The following is a 23,649-nucleotide window of genomic DNA, read 5'->3' on the forward strand; positions in this document are numbered from 1 at the left end:
ATTTAAATTTTAATAAGCTAATAAGAGCTAGATGCGGATGGTGGTTTCAATAAAAAATTAATTTTCCTTGAAATTGACAACTGTATCTAATTTTTACCAGCTCGCGGAAATTTCACATTAAGAATCTTATTAATTTTTTTATTAATTACTTTTGTAAATATTTAAAAATATTAAATAATATATATTATTATTCATAAATAATATAATAAATAAAATATTGTTAATTAAAAAAAAAATATATATAATGTTTGTTGTTTAAATGTAACATAGTTTAAATATTCGCGAAAATTGTGAAAGGATTGAATTAAATAATAAGAGTTTATATAAAATCTTACACGGTGTGCGAAAACAATGAAAATCTGTTGTCGCGCAAGCCATAAAACCGTAACGCCGTAATTACAACCGCGAATAGGTTTGACACGACAGTATCTACCGTCTATCATCTAATTACGAGTATAATACTCTATCGTTTGTCCTTTCCACGAAGAAGTCCGGACCGACTGATTTACCGGACAGTCACAATGAATGAAGCCTTGATGTCTGACGAGAAAAAATATAAAGGTATATTTCATCGTAGATGTCTATAAAAAACAATTCATTAAACGAATCGGCCAAGTGTGCGGACAGGAAATAAGACCTATGAACAGGAAGGTCTTCCTTCCCGTTTTTTCTCTCCGCGATTTTACGGTCAGCAATAAAACAGACGATTTCGATATAAAAGTGTCGTTAATGTTACGTCTACATTAGCGATATCTTTCTATCTCAGCGACGGAAGGTCAAGTGTATTAATTACAAATGGGGTAGTTGACGTAGTGTGCATTTAACCAAAGTATGCATTTTGTAAGATTTTGTAATGTTGAGTTGCAATCTAATCTGCGGCCTGATAATAATTTGGCGGGCAACGTATCATTAAGAGTTGCTTACATCCGGAAGAACGCGTCCTTGAGTATCTTCCCGCGACAGAACGAATACGAAAGATTTTACTGACGACAGAAATGAAATAGCAGCTCTACAGATATTATTTAAATATACATCTGATATTATCCAGCATCGAGTATTTAAGTATATAGCCTACGAGTCAATCCTTTCATCAAATCAATATATGTATTGTATATACGCATATTTATTTATTTTTTGTTATAATCTGTTATAAGTAGAATTTTATTAATTTCTATATCGAAGACAGAGAAAAACTCAATAGTAATCAATTTATCAATTTTTTATGTCGACCGACGTCTCTGAATTTTTTGTGATTAGTCGGGTAAACGAGATGCAACATATTAAACAGTACGTCTCGAGTTAATTATCTTTCAATAGTAGATGTAAAAAAATACAAATATTTTTCTAGTACAGAGACTAGTTATGCAGCATGTTCAAGGATACATTCAGCATTGACGCAACAATGTGATTGTCGTTAAAAATATATCAATATTTAATATTTAAATATAAATATATAGTAATCTCAAATTTGTCAAATTTCACTAAAATAAAATTGAAATTTAGGCAATTTTTGTTGCTATAAGAGGTACACATATTCTTTATTTATATCTCTTCTTTTAGACACATGTTTTAAATGTGTCTAAACAAATTTGTCATAAATTATTTGATTAATAAATTTTACTTTCAATTTGCAAATGAGCAAACGCAAAGTAATTAGCAGGTTAACAAGTGTTTCCTCGAATGCTTCTAGAAAGTTAAAAAAAAAACATTTTGTTTCAGTATCTACCGCGACATTGATCTACGCGAGTAGGACGCGAAACCCGTTCACCACAAAGAAGCCTGTAATTGCGTGTTGAGCCAACAATGAAGCCTAATTGCGAAGGTAGAGCGTACCGCAATTATGCACCACATGAAAGATGACATGCGCGGGATGTAACAAAGGAAGCTGCTTCTACCATTCGTACCAATCCACCTTATCGGTGCGCACGATCACTGACAATGATATATTTTATCCGTGATTTTGCACTGTGTGAATTGCGAAGCTGTCATCGTCCGCAGAGTCGTTTTATGAATATATGACAACGTCACGCGCGATCGCGTCATATTTTTGTCAAGCTAGTCTAAATTTAAAGCGGCAATACACAATTGAGAAAGAAATTTTTCCTCCCAATTTGATAAAACATTATTCTTGTGAGTGACAACAAAATACATATCACTTTGCGTAAAATCTCAGACATAATAATCGAAGCTCTTGCTTATTAATAGACGTTTCTTAAAAATTGTTGTGCAAAATTTAATTTTTAACTACTTTTAAATTTGAGAAAATTTGGAGAGTTCAACAATTTACATAATGTATTTTCCAGGAAAAGATTAAAATCCAATTAGTCTGACTCGTTCGTAAAAAAGATGACTCATGTTCTCTCTGCAATAAGCAACTTGTAGCTATTATTTTTGTGCGCTCATAATGATTATTCATTACTAACATTACACAGATTATCAGATCGTTTGGAAAACACGATCCAAAAGATCGTACGTTTTAAACGATCGCTTCTTTCCTGTCAAAGACGATGAACAAATGAGTTGAAATTATTTTCACGGTGTGTCATGTTTTTTTGCGATATTATGAAACCACAACTTGATAGACGTGATCCGCGAAACATCAACCCGAATTTCCTCTCCTCTACTTCCTTCATTTTGGGATCATCGTAACCATTGCTCTGCTTATGATTGCGAAATAGCGTACATCCGACAGGATGTGCCGGCTGCGGCGATTGCATAATGCCACATGTAGCGTGAACCATACTTATTAAAAGTCGGTAAGTTTCTGGGTTCGCTCGTTGCGTCAACACTAAGTGCTCGTATCCTTTGGCATAAATTGTAAAGCAGCGTAAACTAAAGAGAATCCGGAAAATCTTTGTATTTTTTTTCATATTGACTGTTAAGAGAGAATTTTAATAAATATGTCTCAGATTAAAGTGACGTTTTATTTAAATCCCTTTTTTTATTTTACGAAAAAGTTAAAGTTTAAATTTTTACCAAAAAATTGTTAACTCAAAATTTTTTAAATATATTTCCAATTCCTTCAAGTTTTTTTTTGAATACAACATTTATATTTATTAATTTTTAATCAATGATAATCCCCAAAAAAGGAGAAAAACAGCTCCTAATTTACTTGATTTTGTCTAACTTTTTAAACAAAACAAACTAAATTTTTATAAGTAAATTTAATCAACGTCAATAAGATAATTTGGAATATATTAAGCATCAGTGCTCCAATAGCACCATGAAGATTTATGTTATGACGAGCAAGTCATTGATTCAACGTATTTCTCTCAGCGCGTATAGATATGTAAATCCGATCGATTAACATTCGACGTGTTATTCCCAATCACTGACGCAAGTCAAAAAGTAGGTAATCAGGTTCGCCAGTTTCAACTACTCTCTAACATTTTTCAGCTGTCCATTTCGTCGCAAAATGTTACGACGATCATTAAATCGATTAACATCTGGCAGGCGATAAAAATGCGTCGTTCTCGAGTGATTAACATCCCTCGTACCTTCGATACCAACTTTTGTTCAGGTATATACAGGTATATGTATTTGGCACTCACCTGGAAAGAGGATCGACGAACAGAGCGACGATGATTACCGCAACGATGACGCACGTGAGGTAGATCGACGAGATTTCATAGATCTCTGACTCCGGCGGCCGTTCCAGGTTCTCGTGGCCTCCGTTGCCAAGGACGCAGAAATCCGCACCGCATAATTTAATTTTGTCCCAGCTGGTAGTGCCGTTGCTACCGCCACCTCCGCCGCCGCCGTGTCCCCCATCGCTCAGCACTGCAATTTGAAAGTGATCTCTGAGTTGTTTCCTCAAACGCGCGTTCGCGCTTTCACTGCTAAACTGCTTCTTCGAAGTTCTTCCAAAAAACAGAGATTGAAAGTCTCTATATTATTAATTTTATTTATTAATTTATTTATGATTACTAAAATTTAATAATTAATCTTCTTGCTAAAATGTCTTTATATATAGATTTTTATTTAAACATTTTTTTAGTAAAACATGTTTAAATACATTTTTAAGCAGAATTTTAAACAGGAAAAGGAGAATCTATTTTAAAATATTTATATTTTATATTTTCTATCATTAAAATTTAAAGAATTCTTACGACCATTTACATAATAATTTTTGGCTTCCTTTTAAATAAATAATCTAGGATCTATAAAATTCAGGATCTAATTTCTTAAGATAATTTTTTAATAAATGGTCATTATCTGAATTATGTAAGAGCCGTATTCTTCTTTATTAGAAAAAATGTTTTTTTTTAGAATCATAGTTAAAAAAATTTTAATTATAACTTGAGAAAAAATAATTTTGTCTCATATTCTGCAATAAAAGGACTACTATTTTCATATTAATTTTAAAGAAGAAGAAATTATTATAGAATTTTATAATATTTCTAACTAAAAATAACGGTAGGTATAAATTACTTACAATTAGCATGACATTTTTTCATTGAAGAAACATGGATAATAAAAGTATAAGAAACATCGAGTGTTTTTAATTAGTATTAATTAGAACTCAACGATACATTTACTAAATTTAGCTGTATATTTTTTATCTATTTCACTAATTTAAGATGAACGACTTCAAAAATTCGATCGCTAATCTGTTTAATATATATTTCTATGATATTCTTTTCCAACGTGAGTTTAATTACGGAAGTTATTTTATCATTTTACATATGTATGTATCGCAATTGAGGAATAAAATTGAATAAAATTGAATTGCAATCTGCCTGGCAACTGCATATGTATACTTAGTAAGTAAGGAAATACGTAATAATTTATATTGCCAAGTCGATTATGTTAGCGCGCTCGAAGAATCGCATGGTGAAGGTGTGCAAGCAATAAATCGAGAGGTCGACCTGTTACGCCGTAACCGGAAACCGACAATATACCGGTCGTCGCGAGAAGCTGGACTCTTCATAAATCAATATTTCATGAGCGAATTTCACCGCTGATGAGACTCTTTCCTCTTAACCTTTTGCGGTTTGCGCGCTAGACACGCTGTTTGCTTCGTCTTTTCACGATCGAAAAATTGATTATGCGCATCGACACGTTCTATGGAGGTAATGCCGAACATCGGTGTCACGGTTGCAGTCCTATCTTTAGTGGGAATGTATCGCGTAATATAAATTTCTGCATTTTTAGTCACGACGCGTGAAGTCGAAAAAGACCTTTATCGGATGTAAATCGCGACTGGTTACCTCTAAAAAAACGCAATAGCATTCGTCGCAATTTAACGTGTTCTGATTGCTTTATTAACACCTCTAAAATCACGCCTCTAAACGCATAAAAAATCTTTTGGTAAAATGTAGTTTTTCTTTGCATTTTATGTTGCCAGAAAAATTAATTATTTTATACTTGATGACGAATTGAATGTGAAAAAGAGTTAATTATTATTCGTTAATAAAGAATCATTGAACTAATCGCGAGGAAGAGCACAATAGAGACAAGTGTTCGCAAATAACAAGATAAAGAAATTCCCGCACAGCTGTGCAAACGCAGCCTACGCAGAAGTGTGTCGTCAATGAGGAAGCGCGCGACACGCGTTCGAATGTGGTCGTTTACAGAAAATGTGGTTTCCTTCTCGAAGGATCTCGTTGGTATTCGACGAGAATCGAGTTAAATCGACCAGGAATCAATCAAAGGCGCGCTCGGAGATTCAACGATTTCGCGTTTTAAAAATACGCGCGAATATACGAATTATTATTAGCGCACGTGATATAATGTGTAACAGGTGTGTGACGATAAAATTCTTCTTGAACGTGTCGAGAAATCACGCAATGCGTCAAACGAGTTGCGGCATGCGTTACGTTGCCGTGAAAAATTAACGGTCACCACGTCCCGCCGGTTAAATCATCGACCGGAACTACTGAAGCGGTACACGACTTTCATCTTCTATCGTCGCGGCGTGCCTGGAATCTTGCGTTACTCGCAATTTCAAATATGCGTAATTTGAATTTAAATTATTCTCCGACAGAAGACAAGAGAGCTAATTGATGGCTCAAAGCGAAGCGTATCGTCATTCTGGAATTTACGTAGGTTTTAATCCGGTGCGCGTCGTCAAGTCAACCAGAAGAACTTTCACCGGAGAGTAGCGCTAATAATGCCATGTCGTGTTTAAGATTGTTCAACACCATTGTTACCAATTGTTAAAAAAGTTAGCTTTTTAAGAGCGCGCCATTCAAGCATGTACGAGGAAATCGTTCATTCGAATTACACGATCACAAGATATGACTTTATGCGGTAAATATGAATAAAAAACATACTGAAGATAAGTTAAATATTTTTCATGGAAAGATAAAAGATATTTTATATTTTTTTTTATTTCAGGAGAAAAATAATAATGCGGTAGAACAAACATACATATATTTTTTATATGTATAATAAAAGTATTTTTCTGTCATTTTTATATTTATTTTTCTTTAACAAATACTGATAGATAATTTTATAATTGTAAAAATTTTTAAAGTTTTTAAATTTGGAATTAAAGAATTTTTAGTTACAGTTTTAATTAACTAAACTTTTAAGTCTAATCATAAATTAAAAAGTGAAAAACAAAATATATAAAAAAACAAAATTATTCTTTAAAGTTCAAATAAATTTTGCTTTTATTGTGTTTTAAATTTATTGTCTCTCTCTCTTTCTCTCTCTCTCTCTCTCTATATATATATATATTTATATAAATTTATATTTAATATTAAAAGATTGCAATAAATAATGGCCTTCGTTGAATTTTTTACGATAAAACATTGATATCGAATATATTAAGAAATAATATTAAATAATTAAAATGACAGACTCAATGATACATTTATAATAATTTTTTATAATTAAAATCATTAAAATCTTAATTCACTTGCAATTCGAAATAAACCGGATTCTTTATGATAATTTATCGTATTACGTAAATTGATTACGATCGGTACATTATATATACTTAATCGATTTCTTCCATAATCAATGTCATAATGCATAAAAAATCCTACAAATATTTACCGAATCTCGTCGTACGAATTATTTAATTATATCCTGTCCGCAATCGATAACCTTCACGTCACGATTGACCATTCATTGCTATCATATTGCGCACACGTCGACCTCAACAAGGACTTGAATTAATCTTGACCTTTGTCGTATATTTGTAAATATTATATCTGGCGTCAATGACACCAACTTTTCTCTATCTTCGTCTGTGTATAATTCAAGAAGAGTTCGTCTCTGTTCATCTACTTCATATTCTTATCTAGAATAATATTTCTTTTCCCTAAAAGTAAATATTCTCAATGTCCCTCCTCCCTTCTTTATATTTCTATTTCTCTTTGTGTCAAACTGTTCTATTACTCATTTAATAAACATCAATGGTTATTTAATATTATCCCCTATTTGTTTTTTTTTAATCTTTGCGATTATTTAAAAAAATTAGCTTTGTCCAGACCAATTTCATATTTTTTTATTACAAATTAAATTATATATATATTTCGTTCTAGATTTTGCAGAATGATGTCGTCTCGAAAATACTTAAACTAAATACATTAAGTGTTCGATGGGTGAAGAAATCGAAGAAACGTTTCTTCATTTGTAAGATCGACATATAATAATACTTTACGGAACGTGCATGTGTGTGCGCGTATATATAGAGGCATACGCAGCAACGGAGAATGCGTACGAGGTAGTACGGAAACCGACTATCACGAGTTTATACCGGATAAATCTCGTTTCTTCTCGGCGAATGTGCGATTCGCTCTCTGTCGCTATCACGGCCTGTCTCGCTTGAAGAGTTCCTCACCGATAGCGTTGTCTTTCACACATGTGTGGCGAATACGAGGTGTGTAAAGGCGCGAGTATATACGAGCGTCAGGGGAAAAACCACGCATTTAGTCCGACTGTCTGACTGTTAACGTGTGTTTCTACTGAGCGGCACGTATGCTGCGTATATATCATCGCGCAACTTGCCTAATTTTGAGAACGAAAATTGTTTACCTAGTCGTAGACAAATATTCTGCATTTCTATATATTTTTTTGAAAACTATTTTTAATTTAATTAACGAAAAACAAATTTAAAGAGCTCTAGAAAAATTTATATACGTATATGCACACATAGAATATCTTGACGATAAAATTTAAAAATTTTGAGAATAAAAATAGTTTACCTGATTGTAGACAAATATTCTGCATTTCTATATATTTTTTTGGAAACTATTTTTATATTTAATTAACAAAAAATAAACTTAAAGAGCGCTAGAAAAATTTATATATGTATATATGCACACTTAGAAGATCTTGACAATGAAATATGAAAATATATAAGTTATTTTCTGTAAGCAAATTATAATTTTACTATGGAATGAATATAAAAAGTAATAAAATTTAATCAATTATAAATAAGTTGTATTTATAATTTATATTAACAAAAGTTTTCTGAAATTTCTATATTGATAATTTTTGTCTAGAAATATTTATTTCTTAACCGGTTACACGGGTATAATTTTTTAATTAAAAAATTATAATTATAATACACACTTGTGATTACAAGATGAGCGAGATAGTCCAAGTTGATAAGCCGTCGTACATTTGTGCGTACATTTTACGGGCGTATTTGCGCGGCATTAATGAATATATTGAGCTGCTGGTAATTGAGTGTAAAAACCAGACGGCGATTAAGATATTAAGACGTAATATTGAGACGTATATAGAAAATGTCTTTATTTACACGTCACAGCAAATAGTTGCTTTTGTAAAGATATTCACTCTTTTATAATCTCAACAATAAGAATTAGATATTTTTATTCCCAAAAATTAACTTTTCACGAAGTAACAATTGTTAAATATGTGCATATAAATATAAATAATAAAAATATTTATATAGCATAAGCTTATCCAACAAATCTTATTATTCATATGCGATCATTATATGCTTCAAAATATAATATAAAAGTTAATATTTTGTGAAATATATGTATCGTATATATTTTCAAAATATCATATGTATATATTAAAAAAAAACAAGCGTAAGATATTTAGCCTTGTACAATTTATAAGTACAGTTATTATTTTATTTTCAAAGTGTTAAAATAATGGTTTTGATAATATATCGTAAACTTAAAAAAAAAGTCATAAAACTTACCAAGAGAAGAAATGAGATTGCCCCAGAGCTCAGCAGTCTGCCACGCCAGGAAGAAGAAGCCGAAGAACCGTACAACGATGGCGTCGATCGGTTGGTCGGTGATCTTGGCGTAAACCCCGCCAACCTGCGTGAGATACGTGGCTTTGGCCGCCCACATCGGCGCTGCGCCGAGGCCGAGGAGCACTCCAGCGGGTACCAGGGTGTAGAATTTGGGGTAGAACTGCGAGCCGATGTACGGCGCGTAGCAGAGCATAGATAGGCAGAGAGTCCACTTGACGGTGAGCCTCTTGATGAGGAACGTGGGCACGAAAATGCACGAGAGCACCAGGGCGGCGTAGATGGCCGAGAGCGACACGGTGCCGAGGCCGTCGCTGGCATTGATCGACGACTGCAGATTCGCCGTACCCTGGAACGCGGTGAACTGCACCATGAAGGCGATCGAGACGGTGCCGATGTTCTTCAAGATACGCCACTTCTCGCCACGCGATATCTTGAACTTCCGCGACTGCGTGTCATCGTCCGCGGCTGGTAGCTGCGGCGGTTTCTGCGGTTCCGGTGGTATGCCGTCGGCGCCGTCGTCCTTGTAGCCCTCGTTCCTGTAACCGCCGCCGCTCATCACGGCCACCGTGTAAACGGTGTCATCGCCACCGCCGTCGCCGCCGCCGCCCGTGTCGCCGCCGCTCAAACTTCTGCCACCATCGTTTTGCGATGCCACCATTTTACGTGTCGACTACCTACACACAATTACAATTGCTTATTACTAACATTAGCTTGTGGATTATGTGTTATTATCAACCATCTCCCGTAATAATAATTGATAATTAAATATTTGTAAATATCCGCACGCGAACTATAAATTAGATATGTAAGCAAGTAATTGTATAAATTTTCTTTTTCTTAATAAAATATAATCAATAAAATTTTAAACCAATTATACATATATATAATTGAAAATTGAACGTTGTACAATATGTTAATGTTCAATAAAAATATTATAAATTGTTCAGCATATCACTAATATATTTCAATGGAAAATGCAGTTAGTCAAAGAAAAAATTATATATCTTGATGGTAAAAGATTAATATAATTTATTAATCGATGTTATTTGTATAATAATTGACGATGCTTACGTCACATTAAAAATATTAATATGCGTCAAAAATATGCGAATATCCTTTCGTCAGAGAAGATCGTCTTTATTATATACACAGATAAAAATTACTCAGTTTGCTCTTATCAATTATTATCAATATCGTCGTGGCCGATATTGAAGGTATTCAATAAAAAAATTAATTCTTACGTGAATATCTATTAACCCGATTAACGCATGTTAAATGAGAATTCATTCATTGTTCATTTTAACGCTCGAATAGGACACATACAATTACATAAAATCATTCATGGATATAGAAATTCATGCATATTAATGCACTGCACTTGCACACACAGTGTTCCCTTCACAACGATACTGCAATTGCTTCGTGTGATATTTCTTTATCAGATTGCTTCGCTCCTATGCTTCGTGTGTGCATTCATTTCTGATTTATGCAATTACAACTTGTATTCACCTAGAGCCACTATTAACGAGCCTATTTTTAATTATGGTATTTTATTCATCAATAAGCATTTTTTCGGCTATTATTGTATTCCGATATTTTATCGTGAGATTAAAAAGAATAGTCGATCAAAAGTTTAGTAGTGCAAATTTATAAAATGTAACAATAGCTCTTAATTAAAAAAATTTAACTATTATTTCACTGTTTGTTCGTTAATTCAACAAACACTTAAACACATTGTAAGTACATAGTATACAACCTACAGCAAATAGTATAATATTGCAATACCCTATTAGAACCTATTTGTGCAACTTTTTCTCAAATCAATCATCACTGCGCAAACAAGAATCTGCGAATCATGGTGAATATGACGTGACAAACGATTAACCTTTTGAGAAAAAGAGAGAGACCGGCAAGTCTGTGTAATCTGTATAGAGTCTATACAGTGAGGTACAGAACCACGTGTACGCGTGAATAGATACGAAAATATCAGCTGCCAGGTGCGTATTTTAATTATTTACAATGGATTGCTGCGAGTGACAAACGATCTTTCGTTATAATCGAGAAAGAGCGCATAATTATGCACGCATTTCGCTCTCGAAGAAGAGAGATCAAACTCAACTATTACCGATATCATTGTATACTAATATCTCTTATCTATTAAACGTGTGAAACACGTAATTCATTTCATAAAAAATTCATATAAAAATGTTTATTGTCTCTGAAAAATGGTCACCAGTTCAAAATAGACTGTAATAAAGGAAGCAATAATATTATTATATATAGGTATTGTTTTAAAAAAATCAATTTCATATATTCATATATTTCTATGTGATATGTTTAACATTTTAATAACCAAGCGTTCCATCTCTTTAATATCATTTACTGTTCACGAGATAAATTATAATTATTGCTGAGGCTATACACAAACGAAATCTTATTATACTTATTATTATATCGTTGTTCACGTAGCATTATAATTTTGATCGGTTTGTATCTCATTATATTAAATTCTATAAATCTAAACAGAGACATAACTTTTATAAATACAAATAAAATGAAAGATGAAATAGACGCTGAAGCATATACTACAGCAAAACTCTTGTCTAATTATTAGAAATTTAATTAGAAAAAAATATATAAAGGTAATATAGTTTTATATACATATGTTTATTTACGAGTAATTTTTTACATGTTAAAATTCCAGATTAGATTAAAATAATCATCGGATAATAGATATGATTAGGGCGAAAAAAATTTATTTGTTGAAAAAAAATATCAAGGCAAAATGTAGTCGATTTTATTTCGCTTATTCGTGCTCGATGCCTTTTTATTAAGTGCGATTCTCTGAACAATCGTCATATCGCTCGTGCGATAAAAAGCAATAGCTACTCGTGTCTGAGATAATAATTTTACTGCTGACTTTTCCATGACTAAGAAGCATGTCGGGTCTGTTTAAGACCGTGCCAATGGCAATCAATTCGCTCGAACAGGAAAATTGTGTATGTTATGCGAATAATTGAAATATTCCTGCGATTTGCATACAATCATATACTTAACAAAAATGAAATAATTCACAATTATATAGCTGTTGCGTTTTTTAAATGGTGGAATAACCGAAGTGTTTCTGCAAAATAATCGCAATTTTTCCTCGTGCCGTATCGGCGCGAGGTATGTTTTTGATTTATCGATTTCATGTACCAGATAGTTTTATTAAAATTGCGTCATGTATGCGGGTGGATTTACTTAAATTGCAAGCCTGACGAATCGCGTGCCTATTGCCGTTGTGTCACTAGCAATGAAAAATATGTGACACGGAGATAGACACGCTTGGTTACAGACACACGTCAAAATAATTAACGCTATATATTGAAAAAAGTGCGAGGTCGCTGTACGCATAAATATTTTTGTATGACTAACAAGTTAGGGACTACTAATGATTATTGCGAAAAATAAAACAGATGACGAATATATGGAAAATAAAGAAAAAAAAATACAATTTTACTTATAATATACACATGTGTGTCTTGTTCGTATTACATACAAAACTTTTTTCTCCAATAATTTATATAACTTTCCAAAGCTATTTCAAAACTAGGATATAAAAATAAGATATAATAAAAAAAGTTCTCAATTAAATATGAAAAAAATCATATACTAATATATAATATATATTTTAAATTATTATATATTAATATAATTAATATATATATTTTAACTATAAGTCTTAATAAAGATAAAAAAATATCTCCGTCTTATATGCATATTATCCGATTTCTCTCGAATCTGTGTAAATCGATTTTTGAAATGTCGGATGAATCATCTTATAAATCATAGAAATTCATTGAAAGCATTTTTTCGCTAAAGAAGACATAATCTCACGGCTCTTCTGATACATATTTCATCTCGTTTCTTCGCAATACTTTTTTTAAAAATACGCACAAAATTTACATCTTTGAGCGCTCTGCAATGAACTATTAAAAGATTCAATGAATGTTGAAGCCAATAATGATTTATCTCATAGCGTCATATAATTGATTAAATCTCCTCGATGAATCCCGATCATGAAAATGGATTGGCTGACCCAGCACCAGAAACCGGTAGAATTAAGGCGATTGGTCGCCGGTGAAAGCCGGTTTGGATCGGTTAGAACCGTAATATACATTCGGTGTCGATGACTGAAGGCATTCCGCTCGCGGGGTCTACGTATGAGGCCCCAAGACAAACTAGAAAGAGAGATTTAGAAAGACTAGTATACACACGAGAGCTGTCACGCATTAGCTACACGACGATTGAATCGCGTGGATAATTAATAAATTCTAACTAGAACTGCACCTCAGCACAGTTTAAGTTTTGCGATGATTCTGGCCCTATCCGTCTCTCTTTGGAGCGAGTCTTTCCGCCAGAGGAAGATGCGTATCTCGCGGAGAGATAATGCGAACGACTGCAACGATTATTCAATCTCGATGACTTCAAGACGACATCGCGTGCTCGTAAGATGGCAAGATGTGATGAAACGTCTAATTACCTTGACATATTTTCTCGTGAAAACAGAAAGTACGGACGATGTCTAGATTTTTTTTCCGCGTACATAGCGCGAAATATGCAGTTACTGTTCGTCAGTGACGAAAACTATGGTTGTCTCAGCCATGGATTGCCCGTGTCGTGAGATAAATGCTACTGCCGTAGACTCTGACAGCATGTTTAGCACATTTAGTAACAGAGAGTTTGTCTCTTTTTTTTCTCTGACAATATCGGTCATTTTTTGTTCAATTTACATTATCTTTAAAATACTGATAGGCAACTCCTGCGCTGATCTCTTTAAATTTTTTCATTAAATATATTATAGAAATATTTAGACGCAAATTATGTTTGAATACTAAACTGGATGAGAAAAATGGCCGTTTCATCCGAGGCTACCTGACATGGATTTTAATTATTTTTACCTTGTCTCATTACACGTATCGTTTGCAAATCAAGATTCGCTGGTGTTGTAATTACTGAACGAGATATCTCCGATAATAAAGTTGTGTCGTATATTGTGTAAGCGTATAATGGTTGAGATTGCGTATATACAAGTAAACTTGTAAACATTCGCCACAAGGACAGGTAAAATCGTTTGCGATCATCATTTCTTGTCTCAAATAATATTTTAAAAAATGCTTTGAAAAATTCTAAAGCAAAAATTCTAAGATAAAACATTGATTGATATTGCACATTGACTGTTAAATGTGATCTCTATAAGCTTTAATAATAGCTTTTAATAATATTAAACTGCAAATTTAAAATTCTCAAAAAATCGATAAGCGAAACTCTGTGCATGTGTGTGTAGTTAAAAAAATTAATAAAATTGTATAAATTTTAATTTTAGACAAACAGCATCGAATATCTCAAATGATCATATTTAACAGTAAATGTGAAATGCAAATATGTGTCAATGTCAATAAATATTAAAACGCGATTATACGGTATATAAATATACACATACAGATAGAACAAGAGAATTATTGAAACTAAAAAATGATCTTGACAGAGATTGCAATACGATGTAATTCTTTCATTAATGTCACTTTATATGCATCGTAACCATCTAGTTAAACGATCCGTTAGCGGTTCTTAAAGTTCTGAGATGTTATCGCGATTGTCTAGATCGAGCATGCTGTGTATCCCTTCTTCAAGAAGATTGGGAACATAAATAGATGGAATTTTTTTCACACGGTGAAATCGAACACAAGCGGGAAGGCATCGTCGCGAGAAACAGGAGGGAAAAAATTCCATTCGCTTTGCACTTTCGAATCGCGAGAGCAAACGCGTCGATCGGATTTAGTTAAAATTGACCGCGAGTTATGTGGATGTCCTTGCGAATAACCTCAGAACCGTTGCTTTGCGCCGACTTTGTCATTGCCGAAGCTTAAAGACTTTGGTCAATCGGTTCAAATTCGAATACACATTACTTTCTTGTCTCTTTCTCTCTGTATTCTAGCTACACTGATTTCTCACGAATTAACAAGTCTAATTACGTGGAGCTACATTCATATGTAAATTATTCAGAAGTATCTACACACTTTACATTTTACACACAGGTACTGTTTTAAACAAATATTTTAAATACTTTATTTTTAATTCTTTGGCTTAAATTCATTCTACTATGACGTGAATAAATGTTTTAGTTATATGCTACAGCTTTAGATCTTAAATCTAACATTGCTTCTGGCAATGAGACAAAGTAATATTTCGTGTGGAAAAAATTTTCTTTCAGTCACGTTTCTATGATCAGACATAATTGTGCTGTTCTCTTCTCTAGCTAGAGAGCTCCATAGAGCATAACTAATCTTTCGATCATCAATGTTCCATTTTCTAGTTTACGTAATTCCCTTATACAAGCGAAGCGATTATTTTGCCGCAAAACAAAAGTAAATATGAGTGCATTTGTGCATCCCCGACATTATGACGCATTTGCAATTCCTCGCAAATTTATATATATGTATATGCGATCGTATATACAAATCCTTTCAAGGAATGAAAAAAATTACATGTAAAACATACACACTTGAAACGGAAAAATGACCGGTTTCTGCATCTAAGCATTATTTTTACAGTCGCCGAGAAGAGATTGGGAGAAACCGCAAATTCTCATCATCACACGAGAAATAAATGATCGGCGCGACAATGATCGATAATATGCTCTCCAATTATCATTGACATTTGCAGAATTGAATGTCATATCAATCTTGTGTACCTGGCAGAACGTAGCACCGCGAATTACCGTATCTCTGTTCTTTAAATCCGGCATTTTACGCGCACGTTTCTTAAGTCATTAATTCGATAATTAATGTTTGCGTATTGTTTGATGATCGTATATGATTGATAATCGACTATATTGATTCTTATTTATCTGAAATTATGTTCAATAATAACTACAAAATAATTTTCTGAAATTTTACAACCAGATTTTAAAATCACAATGTATATTATACCGTATTTTAAATTTCATAAAAAATACTTTGATCGTTATATCAACCTGTATAATTAATTATTAATACGTCTGCGATATAAAACTTTTTTCGCGCAAGATAATTCTAAAGTTCGTCTTCGAGATCTCATTAACGGCGCTTAGATGACACGTATCTAAGAGGATGCTTGTAGATTCGCTTGTCGTCAATGTAATCGATGCGAATGCGTGACCGACCGTGCCGTGCCATGACACGTGTCGCGGCGTGCATTATAATTAAGCGGCGCTCACAATGAGTAGTCGACCACTCCTTCGTGCCCCCGCGAATGCATCTATTTCGAAGCATTCCTATTCTCAAACAACCATCGATGGTTTTTCCACCATTCGCGTATTCTATACGAAAATCGTGAAATACAGAGAGAGGAATATTAAGTACTAGGGGTAACAAGGTGTTGTACATACAATGCAAATAAAGGAAAATAACGCGACGATAGGATGTCTTGACGCGCAAAGAATTAAAACCAAGTGAAAGAAGAGAGAAAAAAAAGCTGAAATAAAATTATGTTACCATAAATAAGGCGCCACTTTAATATCATGGCCGCCGACTATTTGGAAGTATTAAAGATTGTTCATTAAACCGACCTCGATTATGCAATGATAGAATGCAGTACAAGATCCCGTCCCATATGCGTTCGTCGGTGTGTTCGGCTTTGCCAAACTGTCACCAATGTCCGTCACCGAAAATATGAACGTTGATGATATTATAGAAGACATATTATATTTTTACGCATTTTTATATTAAATTATAAAAACAAATATTAATAAATTTAAAACTTCTGTAAAAAATAAATTTTCAGCTGTCGTTTCACTTAGTCGAGCTCTTCCGTACAATCAATGGCGAGATTGTGTGCAATGTATACAACGCTGACTCAGCGTGGTTATCAGTGGATTATTAACGGCTACGTGCGGCATACGAGAATCGTGAACTCGGTATTAAGCGCGGCTTGTCGCGATTACCCATATGCATATAAGTTCCATGTTCCAGTAAATCGGCAAATAATATCGATACTTGTACATTTTTTATGTATCATACGATATACATATGCTACTGTTCTACGAAATCATAACTAAATCTTGTATAATTTTCCATATTTTTACATTAAATTATAAACAAAATAAAATATATCAGTAATTTGGAATCACTAAATACCTATCCAATATGGTCATATATTTTAGAAAAAAAAACTTATTAGTTATTTTCTAAAAAAAAAAAAAAAAAAAAATACAATTGTATATCTATAGTATCTTCATCTTGAAATTAAACAGGAAATTTAAGAATATTTTTGTGTATCAAGCATGATAAATTAATCGAGCCATATAAAAGAACTGTTTTTGAACAAGATAATAAATATATTGTAAAATATTAACATTTTTATCTTGACAATTAATGCAATAATTTATTTAATATATATAGGTCATTTATATTTAATATAAATTCTCAACAAATTTTCTTCTTATTTCACACATAGATGCATATATCACACACTTATAAAAAGCAAATTGAGCATAATCCTTTAGTATTACATTATTCTTAATTTTTTTAATAATTTAAATTATTTTATTTTTAATGGTGCTCATTAAGATATTTATAACAAGAAATATATTTTATACTGCTAAAAATATATAATTATTCGTAAAGAATCAACTCTGCCACAAAAATATATGCTGCTTTAGTTGATCGAGTAATTAACAATTTTCATTAATTCGTGATGATCTAATAATTTATATTTTTAAATAGGATATAACGTATAATGTAATCTATAGCTCATTATTTTCTAAGAATAATCACATTAATTTAACATATGTATTTAATAATTTATAGCATGGGCCATAAATCGTTGACCGTAAAGTCATTAAAAATCTGTCATATTTAAAAATCAAATCTTGTCATCACGAAAGATTATCTTAACGCTATTAAAACTTTAGTATAGAAATATATGCATATTCAGTATCAGTTGTGTTAAATGTTAAATAATCGCGAAATTATAATAAAGAAACAAAAATTTCGAAATAATAAGAATTTGAATTGTCATTATATAATCACTTTAACTTAAAAAATATTTCACACAATTAATATTAACTATTAAATTAACTTTAACTATTAAATTAAATATTAAAAAATTAATAATATTACGCAAATTATTAAGAATCATATTATAAAGACAAAAATTGAAAGTGACAAAACAAACTTAGGATAGTATTAATTAATGTTTTCGATTACTATAATAATATATTATTACTATTCGACACAGAACCAATTACCCTCAGGCTATCTTTAGACAAAATCGTTTCCTGATATTATGAAATCTGCCAATACTTTAAATGAAGACAATGACCGCGTGAGAGTTATTTCATCATTTTAGAACAAAAATTAACTTTTAATTTTATAAATTTTGACTTTATACTTTATGAATTTTATATCACACTGAAAAATTATTTAACGATTTAATTTAATTTCTATTCTATGTACATATATATAGAATCAAAATGTAATAAATTGGTGAATGATTTTTGGCGTAAATATAAAATTCATAAAGTATAAAGTCAAAAGTTATTAATAGTCTCATATAGTTATCTAAAAATATTAAGCGATTTGAGACATTGTTACAATGTCAAATATAAGAGTTTCATAAATATAATTTCTGTAATACATCATAATATAATAATATAAATTATAGAATTATAAATATTTTATTCGCAAGTAAAAAGCACATTTTCACACAGCAAATTTAGAATTGAATTATAATCCGTGATCAAGATAAGATTAAAATACTGACATAAAGTGTCTCTTAGCCGGCATTCAAATCTCTCTCCGTTTCCTCTTCCTTTTTCCCTTCTTCTTACTATCAAATATTAAGCTCACTCATATATGTATCTGTACTACTGCCAAAGTGCATTTATATATTCCGCATAAAGCTACGTTGTAGTAAATATTATATGATAAAATAACACTTCTGACATGCATTATATAATGTTTCGTCACTTTTATAAAACACGCTAGAATATTAGCAGTATCCACTTTTTAAAAATTTACGATATTAAAAAAATTATAATATATTTTAGGTACAAATAATATTTCTTATTATATCAAAATTAATTATCGATATAAGTTAATGATTGTTATGATCATACTAATAATAACAATAATGAAATTTATGTAATCGAGCTTATTATATTGAAGTAATACAGAGAAATATAGAGAAACAATTGAAATCTCTAAATGCAACAAGAGTAAAATTTGCCAATGTAGTACACTTTCGCGTCTCTTTGGAAGTCTACGAACGTCTCGAATACTCCGAGAAGGCCGCGGCGATGAATCGAGGCCACAAGGCGCGAACGAATGCGCAAGAGAATCCATCGAACGTGAAACGTGGCTGTTTGCACAGGACATGCGTGTATGATAGTCTGCTAACTTATGTCTATCTCGAGGCGCTATTAAATTGGCGAACTCTACGTTTTCCCCATTCCATTCTGACAGTACTATTTATATTTGACGATTGCTTAATCCAATATCATCGAGCAAGCAGTTTCCTATTGAAGTAAAAGGGAAGAAGACATTGCGGTTCCGTAAAAAAACGGAAGATCTTTAAAATTACTGTCCTTATATGATATTGTTATTATATAAGAAAATTATTCGCGGACACATATCAGTCTTCTAAATTCGCTATGTGTTTTCTTTTTTGTGACTTCTCGAATCGCTCACATGTCATGATCCAATTTTACGATATGTTTGACGTACATATGTCCAGTAAAAGTTCTTTTTCCGCAATTAATCTCTTTGATACTCTAATTTACTATTAGAAAATTATTATATTAATATATAAAGAATATATAATCAGTTTCGAGTTGTAAATTAAAATAGCAAGAGAGAACAAAAAAACTTTCTCTTTGTCAGTTTATTTCAGCTTAAAGATTTGTGGCTTTCATATATTGTGGCTTAAATAAAATATATTACATATATTATATAAACAAAATATATGAAATATAATTTATTTAGTTCTCCATGCATTTACAATATATAATATATAAAGCAATGGGTATTATTAATAATAATAATATATAGAACAGAGTATTAGATATATATATAAAACTGTATTGTTAATTATACAAATTATTCTGAATTAGCCATTCTAGAATTAAATAAAAGAGTTGATAAAATATTGTCAAATATTGTTAAATTTTATCTATATCCTCTTATTTCAATTTGATTTGTCTTTTACGTATTCAAAATCAATAAAGCGATTTAAAAAATATACGCTGTAAACAAAAACTTTATTCGAAGAAGTATCGTTTAAAGCTATACATCGATTGGCTACAAAATTCAACAGTTACCACATTACGTGTTACATCATCACGATCGGTGTCATCGATCGCCATGAGAAACCGAAGAGATTGTGAGCATGCACAATACTCGAAGCGCAATTACTTTTCTCGATGGATTAAATCGATTGATTAGACTACTGACTACTACATCATGCACGTTGTTAGAGAACTTGTAAAAAAGATAAATTGATCTATAATCTAATTCTCGAAACTCGCAGCTATTTTCTGTCAACTATTAATAATCAAAAATCGATGCATATAATTTTATCTATTATTTTAATTGTCATTATTAATTTTGACCAAAAAATTAAATATCTTTTTAATGCATGCAGTGAATGATAATTATTTTACCGGTATAACTTAATCGATGCGGGACTTATTAATTATGGCGCGATATCCAACAATATTGCAATAAATAACTTGCTATTAACATCATTTTTTCTTATTCTTCGAATCTTTTTGTCGAAAAAAATGAGAAGGAACTTTTTATTTCAGCCTTCGACATAAAGTTTCTATACGTCTTCCTCTCATCACCAGAGTCAGAGATGACACCGAGTCATTCCGTACATACAGAGACGGTATGAAAGGTCCTTGCAAAAAGAAAAGATGCCACCGAGCTACGCGCCGCTCGTGTAGCATGCATGCGTGAGAAATGCGCGACGTTCATGCATGCAAATTCATGCGGCCGCATCGCAAACTTTCGCACAAATTGATATTTGTCAATATTAATTATACGCGCTTTTCCCTTAATCTTTTCAAAATGTCTAGTAAAATGTTTAAATAAATTATACTTTCTTCGTAAGAATTTATTGTGATATATGTGCACTTTGTAATTAATATTTATCATAAAGTCTAATTTGTTTTTTTTAATATTAATAATATAAATTTTTACGCTCGTGTAACAGAATAATTAAATATCTTCTTTAAATATCGTTATAGATTTTTAAAGTAATAAATTTCATTTTTTCATTACTTTGCCTCAATAGAAGTTATTATATTTGTTCCTGCCTAATCCTGCGATTCTTATTTATTTTCAAAAAATTGTGTATAAAGTTTATTATTTAATTTAAATTAAAACTAAGTAGCATAAATCATGCAGAATTTTGTACCCGCGATATATTATGTATGAATAAATATTCGTTTACGTGTTACGTTCGATTGCGGAAAGATTACGCATTGTATTTGCACGTGTAAGACTCAGCTGTTTGCATGCGTTGGCAATATATGGATTATTGGTCGCGTCAGCGCATTGTTCCACCTATTAAATTAGGCTAATGTTAATTACATACGACGCTCCGTCAAATTTAATTTTCTCGACAACAGATTCAGTCGATTTTGCCACGAATTACAGTGAAAAATGCTAATTAAAATTCAGATCGATGTAAAAATGACTTTTACATCACGCTACGATCCCACCATGTATCATATGAGGTATGACTAAACGCATATCGCAGAATAATGCATATGAAGAATAATTATAGTAATTTTTCAACCATGCAACTCGTAATTATATTCGCATCATAACTAATGCCCCCAAAGCGCTTCTCTCGAACACGATGTAGAACACAGAATATATCCCATTCACTCTCTATGAGAAATTAATTTCATATCTGCGTTTTCATTCCGGCACAATTTAATTTCCATCATATCTCTGCGCGCAATCGCAAACTAAACATAGCATTCATATTTATATGTACACTCTGTTCCTATAAGGAAATTAGATCAAATACTTTTTCTTCGGGTTCTTTATATTAAAATAGACAAAATTAATTCGCCAAAAATTAAAGTAAGATCATCAATCAGGTCCAAAACAATCTCTAACAAAGATCTTAAATTTAGAGCACGATAAACCATTTGGAAATTTTGTCATACAATTAAAGAGTGCCGATTAATTGGTAGCATGTGATTTTATACGAACTCCTACGCACGTGCGCTTTCGATAATTCTATCGATGTATCGTCAATGCCAATACACTCGTATATTTCGTTCGCTTCAAGACTATTTTTTATTGCATCCGAACGTATATTCGCGTGTGTATATATAGCTATACCGAGACGCAAGACAAATGCACGCACGTGGCCATGCGGATTCTGTATTCACTACGGTTTAGAAAGTCCGCAAAACGATCGGCTCGCAAGCGTTACAACCGTTTCACAACGAATCATCGAGTAAGGTGTGCCCGAGAGGTGTACGATCTTCAAAAGAAACATAATAAATAAATAAATAATTTGCACAGAAAAAGATCTTCAATGGGAAAATCTATTCTGCACTTATAATGTTGAATCGGTGCTACATTTGATCCGCAAATGCCTGCAGCAAAATAACTGTCATTATTAGCACTTCTGTTGAGAAATGTGTAAAACTAACTGTAAATATAATAACCGTTACGAGATTTGTGTGCCGCCTATACTAATATGCGTTAAAGCATATATAAAACACCAAATCTTGATTGCAATATTAACAAATGACTAAAGTTATCTATTCGACGACAAGTATTATGGAAAAAAAACATATACACACACATATGTATATATATATATATATATATATATATATATATATATATATATATTTTATGACACTTGTCGTCGAAGAGATAACTTTAGCCATTTGTTAATATTGCGATGATAATCGAGATTTGATATTTAATAATTGCTAAAACAATTTGCATTATTCTTGAATTTCAAATGCAAAAGATGAATTGTGATATATCCGGTTAATTCAATGATATAGATATATAATGCACGAGTGTAATTTTGTATTATATTTCGGCGAACTTGCATGGCATGTCAAATAAACCGGAAAACGTAATGTTATCTCCACTCCTTCACTACGATGTCTTTAAGCGCATACGGCACAATTTTATGTCGCACTTGACGGTCATAAATGTCTTAACGATTCCTTGTGCCTTTTAAACATTATCGTTAAAGATTTCGTTACATGTTCTTCGTTATGCCCGTCGCGTATAAACGAAAAAAAAGAGAAATACGAAAATGGAAATTATTCGAATTATTCGACGCAATACAGTTTCTTCCGAAAGGAAGATAAATTATTATTCAACGTCGCCGAACGCTAAAAGTCTTTATCCGGATGATTATGAGGAACGCGCGTTCAAAAACAGGAA

At 32.0% G+C, this 23,649-nt stretch overlaps 1 protein-coding gene across 2 annotated transcripts in view; it reads right to left on the reverse strand.

Annotated features, from left to right (window-relative positions):
• The window catches only part of LOC114941696 (UNC93-like protein), a 62,566-nt gene that overhangs the window by 19,519 nt on the left and 19,398 nt on the right, over nt 1-23,649 (reverse strand). For both annotated transcript variants that reach the window (XM_029316775.2, XM_029316776.2), the window contains 2 exons: nt 9,134-9,867; nt 3,552-3,780 (listed from right to left, as the gene is read on the reverse strand). In XM_029316775.2, coding sequence (XP_029172608.1) covers nt 3,552-3,780; nt 9,134-9,851 — 947 coding nt within the window. In that variant the 5' untranslated portion in view covers nt 9,852-9,867. The remainder of the gene's footprint in view (nt 1-3,551; nt 3,781-9,133; nt 9,868-23,649) is intronic.

The sequence above is a fragment of the Nylanderia fulva genome, unplaced genomic scaffold (genome assembly GCF_048542155.1).
Source record: "Nylanderia fulva isolate GAGA-0341 unplaced genomic scaffold, ASM4854215v1 Scaffold5, whole genome shotgun sequence".
NCBI lineage: Eukaryota > Metazoa > Arthropoda > Insecta > Hymenoptera > Formicidae > Nylanderia > Nylanderia fulva.